Source organism: Anser brachyrhynchus (genome assembly GCF_964034855.1).
Source record: "Anser brachyrhynchus genome assembly, chromosome: 14".
Taxonomy (NCBI): Eukaryota; Metazoa; Chordata; class Aves; order Anseriformes; family Anatidae; genus Anser; species Anser brachyrhynchus.
Genome location: NC_137709.1, coordinates 18,395,300 through 18,414,978, shown reverse-complemented (window position 1 = coordinate 18,414,978; position 19,679 = coordinate 18,395,300). Strand labels below are relative to the sequence as shown.

Sequence of the window (19,679 nt, the reverse complement as noted above, 5' to 3'; positions counted from 1 at the left end):
GTGCTGGCAACTTATTATTCACGTAAATTGATTGTTCAAAAAGTTTTTTGTATTCAGAGTTTGGTCTGAGACAAGATTTCTGAGTAAAGAAAAAACAAGTATTCTGTAAAGAAATAAGAACATCAAGAGTGCAAGGAACTATTTTCACATTTCTACTATGATCTTCTCTTGATTTTTTTGTTGTTGTGGTGGTGGTGGTTTTTGCACTCATGAACCTTAAAGACTGGCAAATTTCCTGCTTTTAACAATGTCTGCAGCATTTACTGAGAGAATCCTGCTGGCTTTTTCTGAAAACTGATAGATGTTTATTATGCATTTTTAGACACACAATGCCAAAAATATATACTTCAGTGTTCAAAGACACAAGCAACTGTTGTTCACCCCTCAAGGGTTCTTGGGTTCATCCTATAATACATCTGGAGTGCTTTTAGACCTAAGACAAAAAAAGCAATCGATTACATGCTAGTTCTGAAAGCTTTGTATAAGAAGAGACAACAATACTCGTCCACTCTTTACAGGAGATACTGGCAGTTAGTTGCATTCACATCCAAACCATTTGCTTCTTTACACTGGTAATCCTCATGGGCTGCATTGGTACAGTGGTTTTGTTGTTTTGGGGGCTTTTTTGGGGTGCGTGTTTGGTTTTGGAGCACGAGCAGATGTTTATGACTGTTTAACTGTTCTGTTTCCCAACAAAAAATAAATGTACTGTATTACCTTCTTACCATAGATACCATCTTAGCAACCTAGGTAATGAACTATCGCTACTTGAGATTACAAACTAATCATCATCTCAGTAATAACCCATCATATTTGGAAACCACAATTTAGTTCTGCCACTTGTAAATCCTTCTCTTACTGAGAAGCACTGTGTTTGGCTTTCTAAAAAAAAAATTGGTTCAAAAATATGTAAACCCCAGCAAATGCTGGGCAGGTCAAAAGAAGAGCAATGTGTAAAAATTGTTATTTTGAGAGGCCTTGACTCACAGAGCTACAAGAAATACTGTAATTTAGCAATTACATGCCAGTTAACGTTGTCAGTAAGAATTTCTGGATTTGAACCAACTTGAGCCACTGGAGATGCTTCAATCTCAGTTAATACCACAAAAATCTCAGTAGATATATTAGGCCATAAAATACAAGAGCTCTCTGTGGGCCAGTATAAGACAACAAACCACATATTTCTATTATATTAAGATATAACCAATAGTATCCACAAATTGGTGATCACGGCTAGTCCAGAACAATCAGCCTGTTACCAGTAGGGCTAGATCAACAGTACAGCATCCACATAGCCACTTGAAAGATTTTGTCTGCAAACAAACCGAAAAAAATTGATGTCATACTGTCTTGTAATGACTAAAATATTCAAATAGTTCTCTGTGAACAAAACACACTGTCCATAGACTACTCGTCACAGAGTGAATAAAAATAAACATGCACACCTTTGCAGCCTTATTAGTAATTACAAGTCTCTAGTCTCAGCTTCCCCAGTCTATTCAAGGAATCACTTTGTGTTCTGAAACCAGCTGATGATGCTCTTCCTAGAGAAGTAATCCTGAATCTTCTCAAATTGAGAGGAAATATCTAGCTAAAAATTAAGGGCAGAGAAGTTGTAACAATGAAGAGCTGAGGACTGCGTGTAGTTACCAATTTCCCACAACAGCCCCCAAAATTTCATATCCCACACCATTTTCTGCAAGGACAGCTTGTACATACTACTTCTTCATGATGTCTGTTGAATGTCTTCAAGGCTGGGGAAGAGGAGTGTCAAACAGCAAAGAAATTTTCTAAATAATTTTCAACTTAAATACCTTTTGGGGAAAATAAGATTGTTTTTGTAATTCATTGATTTAAAATAACTTGCATAGATCACAATAAACATCAGCAAGCATACAAATCAGACACTAGCTAAATGCAAGAGACATTTGGAGCATTTGGATTACATGATATTCAAATACACTAGTAAAGCTAACAGATTGCTATTATCCCTACCCAAAACTATGTTTTGTGCATTATCGTTGCAATCAAGGTGGAAAACCATGCAATAGTCTGCTTCACTTGGCAGTTTCACTTAAGTATACAGTAAGAAGTGTTCCAGTTTGAAAATCTAGCTATCCTGTTAACATTTTAAATTCTCTTCATTAACATAAGAGGAAAAGGAATCACAGAATGGATGTTTGACTAGGAGCAGTATAAGAACATCAAGCAAGACTTAATTACAACTTCTATATCCATTACAGGTTTTGGTGTTTATGGGAAGTGTCAAAATGTACATGTTCAGTCTGGCCAAGTGACTTTCTCCCTTTTGATTTATAGCAAGGAATAGTGCAGCACGCTACCTTTCGTTTTTTGGCTTGCAGAGTTCTGTTTTAAAGGCTGAAGAATGCAATGGAAAGCAAAAGTCACAGGAAACTTTTGAAGTCATTTAATCTATTGCTCAATTTTCAGTCAAATCACGGTCCTTAATGTATCAGTGTCAGGACTATAGGACATCACCCTATGAACCTTATGGCCTTTCTTCTCAAATGAAATTCAGACAACTAAATCCTTTACATTTAGAGCTAGATATATAAATACCTTTGAGAACCTGGATCTATATGAGCTTAAACAAGGCCTTTGAAATTAGAATCACAGTTTTCCCATGCCTATGCTGGACTTAAAGTTATGAAGAAACTTGCAAAGAAGCAGGTCCCAATGGCTGAGAAACTTGTCTCTTGAGCCTCCCAGGCCATATGCACAAGCACTCACACTTGAATCCAGCCAAAAGGTTTTTACTCTCTCCTCTGACACATTTGATATAACAAGCCTCAGTAAAGAAGTCACAGCAGACAAAGTAAGTGTCATATAGTGTTTCACATGTACTAGGGAGGCTTCACCTCTCTCCTTTTATTTCCCTTTCTTTTCTCATGTGCACTTGTTTACAACAATGCTAATGAATTAACTCAAAACAACAGTTATTGCAATGAGCAAGCAAGCACAACATAACTGACAACTGTAATCAAAACCCTGATTCTCCTCATGTGTGGGATCTGAACTGCATATGAAACAACAGAAAATGAGAGGGACGTTTCCAGGATTTTTATATATGTATATATATATATTTATTTATTATTTTTTAAGATAAAAAAGATGACAGTGATCTTTCTCTTATAAGAATTCCAGCAAAAATAGTTTCAAGAAACCTTGTCCTAATTCTGAAGCTATAGTCACAGAGCATCACATGATAAAAGAGTGAAAAGCCAGCATTAACTTAAATAATTGTCTTGAGAAGAGGGTGATATTATATACAGAGGTCTATTTCCACAGAGAAAACAAAACATTATTTCCTACTCCCTATGTCTTAGATTCTACATATAGACTTTTTTTTTTTAATTAAGGCGGCAGTGTTGCAGTGCTTCCTGATATTGTTCAGGCAAGTCAGTATCTGTTTGTAACTCAACACAAAATAATTGGTTTTATACTACAGCACGAATACCTCTAGCTGATAACAACAACAGGTTTATAGGCTCCAAAGCACTCAGTTATAGGGTCTGTCCTCTACCTGTTTATTATCAACATTTGATTTTGTCCAGGATGGCTTACAAAAAAAAAAAGGCCCAATATATTTGGGCAAGTGTATAGGTTTGGGTTTGTTTGTTTGTTTGTTTCAAACTGCTAAAGAAAAACACATAGGGGAATTGTGAATATCACTTAACATACAGGAGAATGATGAGAGCTGGATGCTAAAAAGTACTAAGAATTTATCACAAAAACCTGTTTTACACAAAAGCTCTTTTGTTTATAAGATGCATAGGACTTTTCCCTTTAATACAAGGTTTTTCTAAACAGTGAAGTGGAAAGGACACAGATCTTTTGGTAAAATCAGACAGCAATTTTAAGGATGAATTCATAAAGATTCACAAACCAGGGGGCAGCCTCACCACACCAGGGAGGACAAGCCAGAAGCTGGGGACAGCCGCAGCACAGGCAGGGCAGGACCCCCACTAGTATCACCCAGGGAGCAGGATGGGGCTGGTGGCAGCCAAGGACTCCGATACCAGTCCTGTGGTTAACAGACAGGTGAGAGGTGCCAACACAAGCCTAGGGTCAGCGTGGAAACCCAAATCACCAGGTCTGCATGACCATAGTGCTTCCTACACTGCAGTTCTGAGCTTAAATGAGGCTCCTGGGTCCATGTGCAGGGAGTTGGGGGGATGGAAATCCCAGGTGAGGCTGGTCTGCGTCATTACGACCTGCTGGTGCTCTCAGCGCCCTGACAGTGGAAATTAAACAGGCATTTGTACAGACGTCTGAAAGACATATAGATGGGTTAAATAAAAGACGGGTGAAGATGTCACTCCCACAAGTACCTGCTCTGCTTCCATGGCAGGCTCACTGCCTGCCTGGCAGTGGTCCCAGGACCAGCACACTCCTCAGCCTGCTGCAGCTGATACGCAGGTATGGGCGAGCCTTCAGCCAGCAGACCCATTGAGGAGAAACCAGGACAGCCTTGCCTCAAGCATGGCAACCACCAAAGACACCTGGAAGAGCAGGAGTACACCCTTAACTATCCAGTCTTAATCCTCTATCGCATACCTGCCAGAACTAACAGGGAAGAGCTGCAGCACAGAAGCAGTTAGTGGTGCCCTCAAGTTGTGCTGCCACCCACTTGAAGCATCTTCCACCCACCCAGCAGACTGCAGAGCAGCTGGAGAGTGTGCACTTGCTTCAGGTACTTTAGTGTAACAAGTGTGGCACCTTGGAGCAAGCCACTTGTCACAGCTGCTGCCCAAGTAGCACGGATATTAACAACTTGCACTGATTAAGGCACTTCGGGCTTCTACTTTCTAAGTGTCTAGGTCTTAGGAATGCTTTTAATCAACACCTGTATCATTGCATTTAATGGACATGAACGGGTTTTCCTTAGTGCTGCTTCAGTCCAGAACCATTATCATGAGAACATAAAATGGGCCAGAGGTTCCAGCTGCTGTCAGTGGCTTCCAATCAGGTCCACAGCCCACCGCTCGTTAGAGTTCTCAGGCTATTTTTAACACCAATTTAAGAAATAAAAGCTATTTAAAACAAGCAGCATAAAAAGAAGTATCATTTGCTTCAGATGATTATTATGTGCATAGTAATGGCAGGAAGACTACTGCAAATGTTTTCCAACTCTTAAAAAGAAGAACACTTCCTTTCCTCAATATATAATTTTGAATTTTAATTTAGATAACTCAGATTATTTACTGGCAACAAAAAAATGCATATTCATGAGGTCTGATTTACTACAATCTTTATTTCTGATGTTCTGCATCTGTGAATACTTGAAGTACTTGAGTTTGCATTCATGGGCAATTATACAGGAATATCAGAGTAGCAACAGATTGATTTGTAGTTAAGAGTTTATAGCAGAGACAGCCAATCTGTTTTCTTTTGGAAGGGCTGTGGCTTGAGATGTGGGACTGATGCTTCCACCTTCATTTTTAAACAAATAACTTTTTCTTTTCTACTCAAGATACAAATCAAGGTCATTAAAAATCCTTTGTGTGACCCTCATTTATAGATGTATTCACCAGTAGTAAGCAAATGTCTGAGGAAAAAAGTTATATATATAGCAAGTAGAAACAGAAAAGCTGGATCCTATTTAAGTGAAGGGTGTTTCAGAGGGGCAGTTAGACACACTATTTTGGACATCCCACCTTTGCATCCAACGACTCTCTCAAGTTCCCTCATGCTGATTTCCACTGAGCCTTCTAGAAATCCAAGCACTTAGTATGCAAAATACATTTTTTCTTAAACTCTACATCTCTAACCAAGTTTTTTTTCTGGTCTTATCTTTCATGTTAATCATTGCAGCTTTCTAAAGTACAAAGTTTCTTCTAATAAAACAAACTTTTATTAATTTCTAAAGGTAAACCATAGGGAGAACGAAAGAAAGCGATAATAAACCAGTGATAGGTACAAAGGGAGGAAACAGGATGAATACAGCTTTTGACAAATATATTTAGTAAATAAGACAATAAGACTAATTGATGCACAAAACAGTCGCTCTCAGTTTTACACTTACACTCCTTCACATGAAGGAGCACAGCTGCACAGGCAAGCTCTCCCTCCTCTTCCCCTCCTTGTGTGACACCAACACTGAGCTCTGGCCATGACAGCGGTCAACACACAAAGGGGGAAGGTGCCCAAGGTGCTTTCAACGTCGATTTTGAATCACTGTTTTTAGAGGAACAGAGGCTAACAGCTGCTTCGATCTTGCTCTCGGCCAACTGGCTACCCTAAAAAGCCCCTGATACGGCAACAACCTGCTGTACCCCCTGGAGCGTTTCCTTGCCTAATGAAACAGTGAGTTACTTGGAATACTGCTTCCTCTGTCACACACAGGAATCCTCCTCTCCTTGTGCTGGCAAGGACACCTAGTGGTCGTTTAGGATCCCACTGCCACGCTAGGTCTGCTAAGAATTAGATGTCAGTTTCTGCTAAAAACCTGACCGTCATTCTGCCTTATTTCTCATCCCATGGCAATACAAGCGTTTACTGACCACCTCCTGCACGTAGGTGCAAGCAAAGGAACAGGAAGCAGGAAGAGGGAAAGCAATGGAATGACACGACACAGATTTTACCTGACCTTGGCTGCCTTGTAATGACAAGTTAAAAGAAAGTTAAAAAAAAAAAGTTAAAAAAAGAAAGTTAAAAGAAAGCAGACATTCAAGACAGCCACAGAAGTTTTGTGTAGGAAAGCTATGATGCAACATTTTTTAAAACTCCTCTTCTGGGTGGATATATTGATATTAGAGAAGAACTACAGCAAGAGCTATAGTGAGAGAGAAAAGTCATGTAAAGGCTTTAAAAGCTCAGAAAAGTATAGTTTTGAAACCACATCCTGAAACAGTTGGAAACTGAACGCTTCAGTCTTGCTTCCCTTCACTCCTGGCTGTCTCAGCAGGCAGCCGCAGCAGGAGGCAGGAGAAAGCCCCAGCTCCTGGGCTTATGATGCAAACACCAACTGGCTCAGGCGGCTGCACCTCCCATCCATGCTCGGGGGCTCTCCGGGGAAGGAGGATCCATCTCCACTGGTGCTGCAAATGCACCTGCAAGTCTTTTTTTTTAACAAACTTGGCATAAAGGATGTGGACAGGCAGATGGTTTTGCTCTGTAGTGTCAATTAAATTCACCTTATTCTCTCAAATATATTGGAAGCAACACAAGATTTTAGCTTTTTTTTTCCCCCCCCCCATGAGCTAAATTAAAAACATCTCTGCATTTAAGCATTAAAAACACTGGTGGAGAAATAAGTATCTACATGCCTTAGATTTTTGCAGGCAACATAAATTGAAAAGAAACAAGATTTCTGAACTATAAAGAAATGAGATAAAGGCTTCTCTCAAATAAATGCCAAGCAAAGTCAAGTTAGCCAGTACTGTAGAGACAACCAGCTACAGAGTTCACATAAGCCATTCACTACACCAGCAACAGTTGAAATAAGTCTCGCTTGAGAATTTTATCTCTGTAGCTAGTAGGAACAAAGAATTTTGTGCCCCTGCAGATAGATATTCGTGACCTAATTCATATTGTATCTGTGCTGAACTCTTACAGCAGCTCCTAAGCAGAACTGCCAGGCACAGCAGCTCGTTCACCATGCTGCTCAGAAGGAAGTCTTTGGCCCTTGTATCCAACATTTGTGATGAAGAAAACAATTATCAATCTGTAGTGCCTTACGTAGCAATGTACTGACAGCATTTGTTGCCCTCATTTGACAGTTTCAGTCCTGTTTACCAAATTAAAAATAAATAAATAAATTTTTAAAAAGCTTACTTTCAGCATTTAAATATTCTTTTGTTGTGTTCACATGGTCAAAACTTGACCAGTTGTCCAACTGCTGCACAGAGTTTAGAAGAAGTTGGTTCTCCTTAGGGAAAGATAAGGTCTTCAGGGAAGTGACTATGAGAAGCAGGTAGATAATAGCACAGTCTGGCACACACAGAACTCCAATGTTTACTCTTGTTCTCTCATGAACATACTGAACCACTTGTGCAAGTCATCTTATCTTCCTGTCACCTCTTATCTGATAAGAAAGTAAAGGGAAAGAAAAGCTACCATCTGTAAGGACTCTGAACATATAACGTACATGGAAGAAATTTTTGTGACAGAGAAAGACTACTGTAAGACAGGAGGAGTATCAGTGCAGAAAAACGTTAAAGTACAAGAAAACCCCAGAGATGTGCTACAGGGTTTGATGGCTAACAACAAACACTGCCTACACACCGCTCAGACATAGATACGCTGCACCTGGAGCACTGCACAGACACGCTGGGGGAGGCCCGCACTTGGCAGCACGGCACAGCAAGATGCAGAGCATAGAGGACTAGCAACAGCCACCCAGGGGAGGGAAGTCTTTGACGCTTATGTCAGCTTCCAATTTTAAATCATTTGAGAACTAAGGCAAAGTGTCTCTTTTCCATAGCAAAGCAATAAATCATACTGCTTAGCTATATTTAGCAGGAAGGCAGTTCACATCACACAGTCAGATCTGCATCTGTGTGTACTCTATGTTCACGTAAGAGTTGCTACTATATCGCTTCCTTTGGAATAAGGATTTTATCAGTTCACATAGCCCAGGTTAAAAACCCATTACTTTGTACTTCCAAGTGCAGAATGACAAAACACCAAGGAAGGAAGATAAGTAACTGTATGCCTTAATGTATACAGGCAACAGTAATTGAAGGGAAACAAGACTTCTGAACTAAAAAGCAATGAGAGAGTTGCCCAAAGAACAATATAGAGCATGGTAAGTTCAACGCACACTTAGAAAAATCTCTTGAAGGAGTAGGTTACCTTTTAAAGAAGCATAAGCGGCAGATAGAAAGCATTTGTTAATAAAGAAAAGTGTTTTGATACAGATGTTACTCAGATGTGCCTAAGTTTTATAAGCTGTGTTATTGTTACGTGGGTAAGCAGCTCTGTTGTTGTAACTAACCATGAAGTCCTGCAGATACAGCTTTGTGCAGCACTGTGGTATGGCATGGCATGTGATGACATGATTTCTAACAGCATTTTTATCTCAGTATGTAGAAGCACTGCAGTTACAGTGGCTGTTCCCAATTCCTCTTTACATGAATTACTTACATTGTATAAAAACAAGGATGCCACCTATCAATTAACAAAGGTTCCAAAGCTTATCTCAGAACAACAGACAGACTAATCTCAGGTTGAAGTAAAAAGTGTGGTTCAGTGCTCAACTGCAAACATTTTTACTTTAAAGGAGCATGCAAAAAGTCTATCAGATCTTCACATGTCCTGAGCAAGAAGGCAGAACCAAGAATCGGCATGTACCCCTGCCAGGCTTCCCTTCAAACTGTATTCTCTGAAGAGCAATGAAAAGGCTCAAACAAAATAGGAAAAGCAGTTATTGGCCCCTAGAACCAAGGAAAGAGACCAGCAGCAGCACTAGGTCCTGGGTCCCTTGGATATCTGACAGGCGTATCAAGAGATGAAACAGAAACCTGTATCATTTTAAGCCTTATGACATATAAGATTTCAGCATAACTTAGATCCATGTTCTAACAAATGGGATCCTGAAGTTAAATCAATCGAATTATACTGTAGTCCCCTCTCAAGTATCCTAAACTGATAAATGGCCTGTAGAAGTATATAACTTTGATGAAGGAGGAGAAGAAAGAAAAAAAAAAAAAGTCTTTGTTGTAGTCATTTGGGAAGACTAAATTTGTATTGCACTTCTGGGAAGAATATTGCTTCGTCTTTTTCCAAATGTTTCCAAAACAGATACACGTAGTGCTCTCATTTGCATTTAGCCAACATTTCTAAATAGTGAAAAGTAAACATAGTTCTCATTACTGAACAAAAATCTCTTGCAACTAATCTTTATTTTCCACAGTCTGCATTAAGGAGAAAGTAGTTTCACAGCATTAATCCAAGACACATAAAGATAATGAAAACAACTGCAATTTCTTGCAGCTGTAATGCAAAGACCTACCTCCCAGAGTAAATCCACCATATCATTCATTTCAGGTAGCAGGGGCCAGAACTTACACACACCAGATTGCAGTTCATTGTTATTAGGGTGCAACTATATAAGGCATGCCCCTGACTAACAAAAATACCCTGCTGTGAACAACAGCTGTATTAGTATCACATCTGTCAGCCCATCTGTTTTATGTGAGTAAATACATTTATTTATTTTTATGATTGCTAAACAGAAAACATTGAGCTACAGGGGTGGGCAAAACATTGCCGAGAACAGGTGTTGGCTGTTTGAAATTTGCCACAATTAGAAGTGCAGCTCATCCTTCCTCCATTAAAAAAGAAAAAAAAAAAAGTCAGAAAGCATTTCAGAAGTAATGCCAGTAATGCTTAGAACAAGTGTAAAAGAAACATCTTTGGAAACAAAAGATGCAGAGAAAGACCCTGACTTGTGTGTTCGGTTGTATCAGCAGAGCTAGCTAGGAGGGGTGGCAGAGAAGCTGACTAAAGGTTAAATTAGTCATTCAGCCTTCCTTTTAGGAATTTTTTTAAACAACAGACAAGCTGATAGACTTCACTGAAGAAAAAACATATTTTCTTTCTCAGGGTAGCTATCACTAGGCCGGTCACAAGTGGTGTCCCTCAGGGGTTGGTCTTAGGTCCAGTGCTCTTCAACATCTTTGTCAACGACATAGATGATGGAATTGAGTGCACCCTCAGCAAGTTTGCAGATGACACCAAGCTGAACGGTGCAGTCGATACTATAGAGGAAAGGGATGCCATCCAGAAGGACGTGGACAGGCTGGAGAAGTGGGCCCATGAGCACCTAATGAGATTCAAAAAAGCCAAGTGCAAGGTGTTGCACTTGGGCTGGGGCAATCCCAGGTATTTATATAGACTGGGAGAAGAAGAATTTGAGAGCAACCCTGTGGAGAAGGACTTGGGGGTCCTGATGGATGAGAAGCTGGACGTGAGCCAGCAATGTGCACTTGCAGCCCAGAAGACCAAGAATGTCCTGGGCTGCATTAAAAAACTGGTGGCCAGCAGGGAGAGGGAGGTGAATGTCCCCCTCTACTCTTGTGAGACCACACCTGGAATACTGCATGCAGGCCCGGGATCCCCAGCACAAGAAGGATGTGGAGCTCTTGGAACGGGTCCACAGGAGGGCCACTAAGATGATCAGAGGGCTGGAGCACCTCTCCTATGCAGAAACATTGAGGCAACTGGGGTTGTTTAGCTTGGAGAAGAGAAGGCTCCAGGGAGACCTCATTGTGGCCTTCCAGTACTTGAAGGGCACGTATAAACAAGAGGGGGAATGCCTGTTTACATGTGTTGGTAGTGATAGGACAAGGGGGAAGGGTTTTAAACTAAGACAGGGGAGATTTAGGTTGGAAATTAGGAGGACTTTTCACTCAGAGGGTGGCGAGGCACTGGAACAGGTTGCCCAGGGAGGTTGTGGATGCCCCATCCCTGGAGGCATTCGAGGCCAGGCTGGATGCGGCTCTGGGCAGCCTGCTCTAGTGGTTGGCAACCCTGCCCAGAGCAGGGGGGTTGAAACGAGATGATCTTTAAGGTCCTTTTCAACCCAGGCCATTCTATGATTCTATGATCACCTAGGGAGTACTAAAATATTGGGACTTCCTGAGGGAATTTCTGAAAAACAGAAGGACTAACTACAAGTGAGCTCTGAAGACCTTCTGAAATTCAGAGAACTTCCTCCCATCTGTGAGACAGATATTACTTGAACATTTATATATGTAATGTGAAAGAAGTTCAGGGCTGTCCACCACCTCATTTATTAGTCATTTATCAACATGTATTTTCTGTGAGGAGTCAGAAGATCAGATACATGAAGTTAGCCTTCCTAAAAGCTCCTTGCATTACAGGCAATGTCAGTTCACATCTCAAAAGAATTTTAAGCCTCTCACACAATTCATAGTAATCACCTTTGACCAATTTAAAAGACACGGTACCCATCGTCAATCGGCAAAATATTGCCCTTCCCCATTTCTCGTCTTTTATAGAATACTGACATTCAATTCCCATTAAGTATGAGATAATGAAACATCAGTTGAAGAAAAAAAAATTAGGGCTTTAAGCAGAAGCTCTTCAATACTAAGCAATTCCATTTACTTGTCCTAAAGGCAGTTCTTAAGTGGAATATGTTCTGCTCTGAATATTATTAAACAATTTGAAGTGTTTTTCAGCAATAACATGCCTTTTCCAGGTAACATTACCATGTCTTAACAAGGAATTAAAAAAAAAAAAAGTTATACAGGACATGACCTGCTACCCACAGCAAGAATTGTATCTTCTGCAGGCTCTACTCTCACTTCAACCCTTCACCTCAGTAATTCCTGGCCGTTCCCTCAGCAGAAGGCCGATGGTTATCCCACTCAACCAGACAAATATAAACAAACATGGGAAGTGAGGGGGAGTGTATTTTGAAAGGGACCACCTGAAGCTTGCCGATTCAGGCTGCTTTAAGCAAAAGGCTAAGGGAGTCCAGTCTCTCAGTTAATTTTGACCTACCACAGGGATGCCAACGTAAATATTTCCGAGGGACAGGAGAGTGTTATAAACCACAAAAAAGGCGCAGCCGCCTCAGGAGGGAGCCGGGGCTTACCGCGGCTAGGGGCACACGGCACGCACCTCCGTGGCCACAGCACGGAACCGCGGCGAGGCCGGATCTCCACGCGCTGCCCAGCCGCCCTCGGCGGGGAGCGGGGGCGGTGGCACCTGAGGAGGCCCCGCCCTCCATCTTGTGAGGCCCCGCCCGCCATCTTGTGGTGCACCACCAGAGGGCGCCGCGGCGCCCGCCCCGCTCGGCTTAAGAGGCGCCCCGCCCCTCCAGCCGTGCGCGCTCCGTGATTAGGCTGCGTGTCAGTCCGTCAGCGCGCAGCCCCGCCCCCTGCCCGGCGGAGCGCAGCGCAGCACAGCGGAGCGGTGGGCGCCGTGCGCGGCTGCATGGCGTGCTGGGGGTCGTGCCGGCGGGTGGGTGCCGCGCCGCGCTGATCCGCGCCGGTCCGCGCTGCTCGGGGCGGGCGACACCACCTCGGGCCCTTCCTCTGATAGACGGGAGCAGCGAGGCGGGGATCAAGGTACGGGCGCGGGCCGGACCCCCGGGGTGCGGGCTGCGCCTGGTCGGGGCGGTGGGGCGGGTGCCGCCGCGGCCGTTCCCCCCGCCGTGCAGCGGGCAGCCCGAGCCGCCGCCCGGGAGAGCCCCCTGAGGCGAGGGGGGACGGGCCCGGGCTTGTCCCGCGGAGCTGGCGCCTGCGCGGTGCGGGGATCCGGCGGCTGCTGCCCCGCTGCGGCGCTGCTGAGGGGTGCGGGGAGCGCCGGGGGGGCTGGGGTTGAAGAACGCCCGTTAGGGGGCTGGCAGGGCCCGCGCGGAACGAGGGGTGTCAGGCCCAGTCCCGAGGGGACCGTAGGTCCGCGGTGTTAGCTGCTGGATGCGCTGACGCTTGTTTTCCCTCGCAGATGATCGAAACGCTTGTGACTACCGAAGCGCAGGAGCTGCTGTACCAGCTGACGGCCCTGCTGGAGCAGGAGCTGAGGTGTCAGCCCAAGGCCTCTGGCCTGAGACTCATCGAAGCTGCCCACGATAATGGCCTCCGAATGACTGCCCGCCTGAGAGACTTTGAAGTGAAAGATCTCCTCAGCTTAACTCAGTTCTTCGGCTTCCACACGGAGACGTTTTCGCTAGCTGTGAATTTCTTAGATAGGTTCTTGTCAAAAATGAAGGTATGGCGTTTCAAGGTATAAGCTTCCAGGCATCAGCTTTTGCTCGTTGCAACCTTGCTCTTGGTTTAAGTTAGCATGTCTTGCTTTCAGCTGGCTAAAGGTTAAGCTGCTTTCATAGATCCTGATTGCACAAGAACTTAAAAAAATGGCTTCTGCTGTTTGGATTTTAGCAGTAAGAACGTTGTTTCCTCTGACAAAGAAAAGGAAGAAGGCATCTGTTCCAACTTGAGGATGCCCTTAGGCTTGGAAATGCAGGCGGTATTAATGGGTTAGATCAAGACAGACTGTCTTGCCTGTTGCACTTATACAAGAACATCTTAGATTACTTTTCATTCTACTGCTGTTAAAACCTACCAGTGAGTCTCATGTATATCAAGAGGCTTGATGCTGTTCAGCATTTATTACTCTAGTAAAATGAGTATTCAGCTAGCACTCCATTCTACTGCATGTATGTGGCATGCTGACAGGTTGTTAATCGTCTAATGAACTAGGATTGCTACTGTTCTATTGGGTCAAGAACAAATGCTTGTTTTACTTGAATGTTAGTACATCCTAAAAAAAAAAAAAAGAAAAAATAGATGGAGCATAATACTTCTGAATTCAAAATCTGTTTAAAAAAATAACTGTAATGAGTTTATGTATATAGAAAAGGTTAAAAAAGATACTGGCATATGCCAATATGTACAACACTGTAGGTCCTAAAAGCTTCTGATTAGGCTATTACAGAACGTCATTAAGAAACTAGTTCTCAGTAAAAATATATTTTTCTGCAATGTTGTTCTTCAGATTAATGAAGCAGAATTTGTTGCTTGTAAAGGTCTCTTCATTTAGTTAAAGATTAAAATGTATGTGGATAAAGAAGTCTAATTGCTTCAGCATTTAAAAAAAAAAACACCCATAATGTTTTCCTAAAATATGTTGGTGACTCTACTTTGGTGCTTAGGTGTTGAAATTACTGATCAAAAATGTCCCTCTTTGAAAGTAACGAGACAAATTGACTTCTCTTTAGGTACAGCCTAAACACCTAGGCTGTGTTGGACTCAGCTGCTTCTATTTGGCTGTGAAAGCAACAGAGGAAGAGAGAAATGTTCCCTTAGCCACTGACTTGATTCGAATAAGCCAGTATAGGTTCACTGTTTCTGATATGATGAGAATGGAGAAAATTGTATTGGAGAAGCTGTCTTGGAAAGTCAAAGCTACAACAGCCTTCCAGTTTCTACAACTATATCATTCGCTCATTCATGAGAACTTAAGCTGTGAAAGGTAAAATATCTAAAACTTACTTTGCTATGACTGCAGATGATCAGGAAGCCTATGTAGAAAAATAACCAGGGAATATTACTCAAGCAATTGGCCTTTTGATACTCTTAAAATAAATAAATAAACCCAACCCTCTTATTGGTAAATATCATGTGAGTATCTGTGGTGTAATATTACTTTAACTTGAAATGTTGTTTGTGTAAAGTGATCTAAAGAGTGTTCTCTAAGCCCCAAAACAAGCTTGTTCATCAATGATGGTATAAAAAATTTGTACTTACGCTGCACTAAGTAGAGCCTCATTGCAAAGATATCAAAATCTGATTTCAGAAAGGAGTTTTGTTTGCTAGTTAGCCTTAAAAGTCCTTGTTGCCCAGCCTATTTTGATGATAGAATTTTCCCCAGTGTAACACAAGATTTATTTTTGACATTGACTGCCAAAACTGAGCACCTGTTTGAAACTCTAGATCTTCTGGTACAAAAGAGGCCCTTCTTTATCTAAAGAACATTCTCACCACTTCTCAGTTTCCAGAGTGGTACTGTCTTGATCAAGTTTGCATTCTTGTGCAACACTGACTCATTTGTTTTCCTTATAGGAGAAAATACCTTAATCTTGAGAGACTTGAGACACAGCTTAAGGCATGTCACTGCAGAATTATGTTTTCTAAAGCCAAGGTAAACATCTTGAAAGCACATAGAAAATAAGAGTACTGAAGCTTAAAAAATCACAGTTCAAAAATGTCACATTTCCTCTTCTGTCTTCTCCAGCCTTCTGTCTTGGCATTGTCTATTATGGCACTAGAGATAGAAGAACAAAAACTACTGGAATTGACAGAGGCATTGGAATTTCTGCAGCTGCATTCCAAGGTATGTATGGATATTGTTTTACAGGATGTAAATGCATGCAGGGGATAACTCACTGAGTAAAGGGGAGGTCGGTTGGCATACTGGTTTCTCTCTTTGTATTCCTCTTTTCATTCTGCCATCTGGCTTGCAACCTCTTGCTTCCTGTCTTATGTGAAGCAGCTAAAAACGCACATGTAAAATAAGGATTTAACGAGTTACTGACATGGGATTCTGTCTTGCTATTTAGATGAACAACAGAGAGTTGACCTTCTGGAAGGAATTGGTGTTAAAGTGCCTTACAGAATATTCCTCGAGCAAGTGTTCGAAACCAAACGTCCAGAAATTAAAATGGATTGTGTCTGGACGTACAGCGCGGCAGCTTAAACATAGCTATTACAGAATAACACACCTTCCTACAATTCCAGAGACCAGCTCATAATAGGTAAAATAATTTTTTATCCAATAGTAAAATACCAGCTCATACATGTAAAATCAGCTTCTGATAATATAGAAGTGCTTAGCTGTTAACTACCTCAAAGTTTCTTATTCTGTATAGGTAACCTGTTGGAGATGTGTAACTTAAACATAGTAGGCCTGTCATGTAGAGGCTGGTCTGTTCTCGTGTTCATGCTTGAGCCAGTGCTGTACCTAAAGAAGTGGCAACATAATACATGAATACTGGAGAAGGAACTGATCCTTTGGTGTGCTGTGGGAGCAGAAATGTGTTCTACAGACATTGGGACCTCATTCAAACTAAAATGTGGAGTGAAACTGGTAAAAAGGCAGAGGAAAAATTAAGCTTGCTTCTATCATAAAAAGTAATCTGCTAAGAGTAAACAGTTGCCTATTAGAATCTGTCTCTTGCAATAGTTCACTGAAACCAGATAAAACGAGGACAGTTGCATACAGTTTTATTTGTATAACTGTCTGTTTAGTAAACTCTAAAAGCTGTAATTCAGTTACGCATGTTGCAGTTTATTAACTGTGGAAATCGTGAACTAATTCCTTATCTAGGCTTTAATTCCAAGGGCTGCAAATCTTATTTAACAGCTGTATTGCTGTTGTCTTGCTGTGTTCAAGTCTGATGCTTTATTTGGTTCTTGTCGAGTCCTTGAGTTGACTGTCTTTTGTGTTTGTTTGTTTGTACAGGAATACAATAAAATGAGAGAACCATCCTGTGACCTAGTTCACAGGCAGATGAAGATTTGAGAAACCAAGTCTGAAACATGATCTTAATAATGAAGAACCCAACTCACATGGAAATAGTAACATTTCAGACTAAAAATCCTTGCAGTGAATGTGTTCTTTTCCATGATGATTACAACAACAATCAGTGTCAGTTTTTGGTCTTATTAGACCATTTACTATCCAAACAGTGAAAAACCACAATACTGATAGAAGGAATTTAACACCTTAGAGTTTGTAGAGCAGCTTGTGTAGTCTAACCTTGTTTTACTATAAGTGCAGATGACCGGTGGTGTATTAAATTTAAAAAAAAAAAAATCTGGTTCAACTTTCCAAAGATTACAGGACATTAGGAAAACGTGCAGTGGCACAGTGCTGCAGTCTCAGGCAAAGTAAAGACCATCTTGCTCACTATTGATGAGAATAGGAAATGCTTGTCAGTCAACCTGACATGCTGGCTTGGAAGTGTCATGTGTCTGTGTGTTCCTACAGGGCAGGGTACTGGCCTTTAACATAGACAAATTAAAAACAAAGCTCTACGATACCTACTGAGCACGTCAAGCACGTGGAGCAGGACAAGGGGGATAAACTTGATTTTGTTGTCTTGTAGAAGATAGTCACTAACACTGCATTGATAACGTCAGTGTTTTGTAAGAGGTGTAGTTTGCTGAGATTATGAAGGATAGAGAGAGCATAGAAACTTCATGATACGTAAGAAGGCTGGAGAGAAACCACTGAGTTACCTGCCCCAAATCTGCCATTAGTCTTGCGAGGTTTTGCTACACAAGAGGTAAATGCTGATGCTGAACAGATGGATTTTACAGGCACAGTAGGAACAGGGCCGTAGTCCCATAACGGCCTGTAAGTAGGAACAATTGAGGTGAGAAACAACTGAAGATTGTTTCAACTCTCATCTGTTTAACAATTAGCTTTGTGAAACACACCTGCTCTGTTTTTTTTCCTGAAGACCGCGTCAGTACTTGAGGCATATCTTGCTTTAGGTACTAACATGAAAGTGAATAATAAGAATGTGTTATTGGATGTGAGATGGATAGAGGTGTTGGGGGGAATGTTGCTAATGACCTCTTGAATTCTGTGTCACTGTGGAGCAGAGGCTTTTAGGGGTAGGCTGATCATAAATGCCATGTAAATGGATTTAGGGGAAAATGAGTGATCTGAATATAGTGTGGGCTTAAATGCTAGCCTACCAAACCTGTCCCCTTAATGGTAATAGCTGATGCGTAAACCATTCTTAGCATATCTTAAACTAATTAAATTCTTCACAAAAGACTTCATACCAAAGCTCTGTACTGGACAAATCAAGCTTTCTCGTGAACTCATGGGAATGATTGCACTGCATAGCATTTAATCGAGTCTTCCATCTGCCAGTGCTCTCTGTGCATTGTGCTGGCCTCTGAAAAGCATACACGTGACTCAGACAAAGGGGTGGGCAGCTTACTGGGAGAGATGGACAACGATGCAGTGTGCAATTCTACTGGTATTGTCATGTGTCAAGGTATGTACCTTTCAATTAAACGTTGAAATGCGGTTAACCAAGCAACTTTGTTCCAATTTGTTATAAAGCGTTGTAGGAAGGCTATTAAGTGGCTTATACTTAAATACTACATGAGAAATGTCTCTGCAAGAGGTAAGGAAGGATATTTTTAAGAGGTTGAGGGTGCAGGGGAAGGGCTAGGGAAGAAACAAGAAAAATCTCAATGTGGTAAAATTATGTCAGCTTGCTGACGTGATTGCTCTAACACCTTTGAGACATGAAAGCAGCTACACAGATGAGTTGACAAGTAGTTTACACTGTTCAAATGTGACTTCATCTTTCATTGTTAAACTGATACTGTGTATCGCCTGCTTCTATATATTGCAGTAAATGCAGTGCTTCCTTAAAGAGAACGTGGCGCCTGACTTTCAAAGCTCAAGATTTCATTTTCTGGACTCATCTGAGCATTCCAATTTGACTAGACATAAGTTTATACATTTCTGTATCCAACACATTCACAGGGAGTAGTTGTGATAAAGCTAAAGCTCTGGCATTATTCTGGGCTTATCTTAAAGCAGAGCCATGAAAAAAATAGCTGTAGGCTGTTTTGCTGCCCAGTGCTCACTTACGTAACAAAGCAGCACTTCAATGAGTGCACAGGATGATTTCCTAGAGAGTGGGTTTATCTCATTTCTGTATCACACACCCAAATTTACGCATTTGTCATGCCTGTTACTGTGTCTAAGAAGGGATGGAAGTCCCCAGTGAGACTTGTGACATGGGACACAACCCACTATTTGAAGTCCTGAATGCAAATTTAGCAGATACTCATTAGGAAAAGGCCTAAAATAACCTGTTATTTTTTTCCTCTTCATCCAGATGATTCCAAAACTTGCAGTGGACAAGAGAAGTAGCTATCCAACTAGTTTAAACCTGTCCTCTTAAAACAATTCACAGCTGTGATGCCTTACTGTGTAAGCCAGCTTAACTGTTGTCATGTGAAATACTTGCACTGAGTAGTATTTCCGCACTTGCAGCAGTCTCGTTCGTGCCTTAACTGCACCATCCAACTTCTGAACTACAATTGTGGCAAAGATGCACTTAATACCAAACTATACCTACTTTTGCACACTATGGCAAGCTGTCTAAAACCTTACCATGGCATTTAGTGCTGCTATGTATTTCTGTA

The 19,679-nt window shown here is 41.6% G+C and overlaps 2 protein-coding genes across 7 annotated transcripts in view; one reads left to right on the top strand and one right to left on the bottom strand.

The window, feature by feature from the left end:
- Positions 1-12,746, bottom strand: part of LOC308177538 (uncharacterized protein) — a gene marked incomplete at its 5' end in the record, with an annotated part of 322,880 nt that extends 310,134 nt beyond the window's left edge. For 3 of the 5 annotated variants that reach the window (XR_013939209.1, XR_013939210.1, XR_013939211.1), the window contains one exon: positions 9,977-10,626. Coding sequence is in view for 1 of the 5 variants with exons in the window: in XM_080555018.1 (XP_080411144.1) it covers positions 12,590-12,746 (157 nt within the window). Of the gene's footprint in view, positions 1-2,177; positions 4,256-4,352; positions 4,524-9,976; positions 10,627-12,589 lie in introns of those variants that run through there. The other 2 variants (XR_013939212.1, XM_080555018.1) reach the window with 2 other exon arrangements.
- Positions 12,747-12,828: 82 nt separating this feature from the next.
- On the top strand, positions 12,829-18,556 carry CCNG1 (cyclin G1). Of its 2 annotated transcripts, XR_013939188.1 has the most exons (8): positions 12,867-13,064; positions 13,444-13,707; positions 14,717-14,970; positions 15,561-15,639; positions 15,733-15,831; positions 16,058-16,252; positions 16,367-16,584; positions 16,960-18,556. XR_013939188.1 is itself a non-coding variant. In XM_080555013.1 (7 exons), exons 2-6 carry the CDS (start codon positions 13,444-13,446, stop codon positions 16,247-16,249), a joined length of 888 nt encoding a protein of 295 aa, XP_080411139.1. In that variant the 5' UTR covers positions 12,829-13,064; the 3' UTR covers positions 16,250-16,252; positions 16,960-18,556. The 2 variants fall into 2 exon arrangements, 1 of the variants encoding a protein (XP_080411139.1); XM_080555013.1 differs by lacking the exon at positions 16,367-16,584 and having other exon boundaries at positions 12,829-13,064.
- Positions 18,557-19,679: the final 1,123 nt, after the last annotated feature.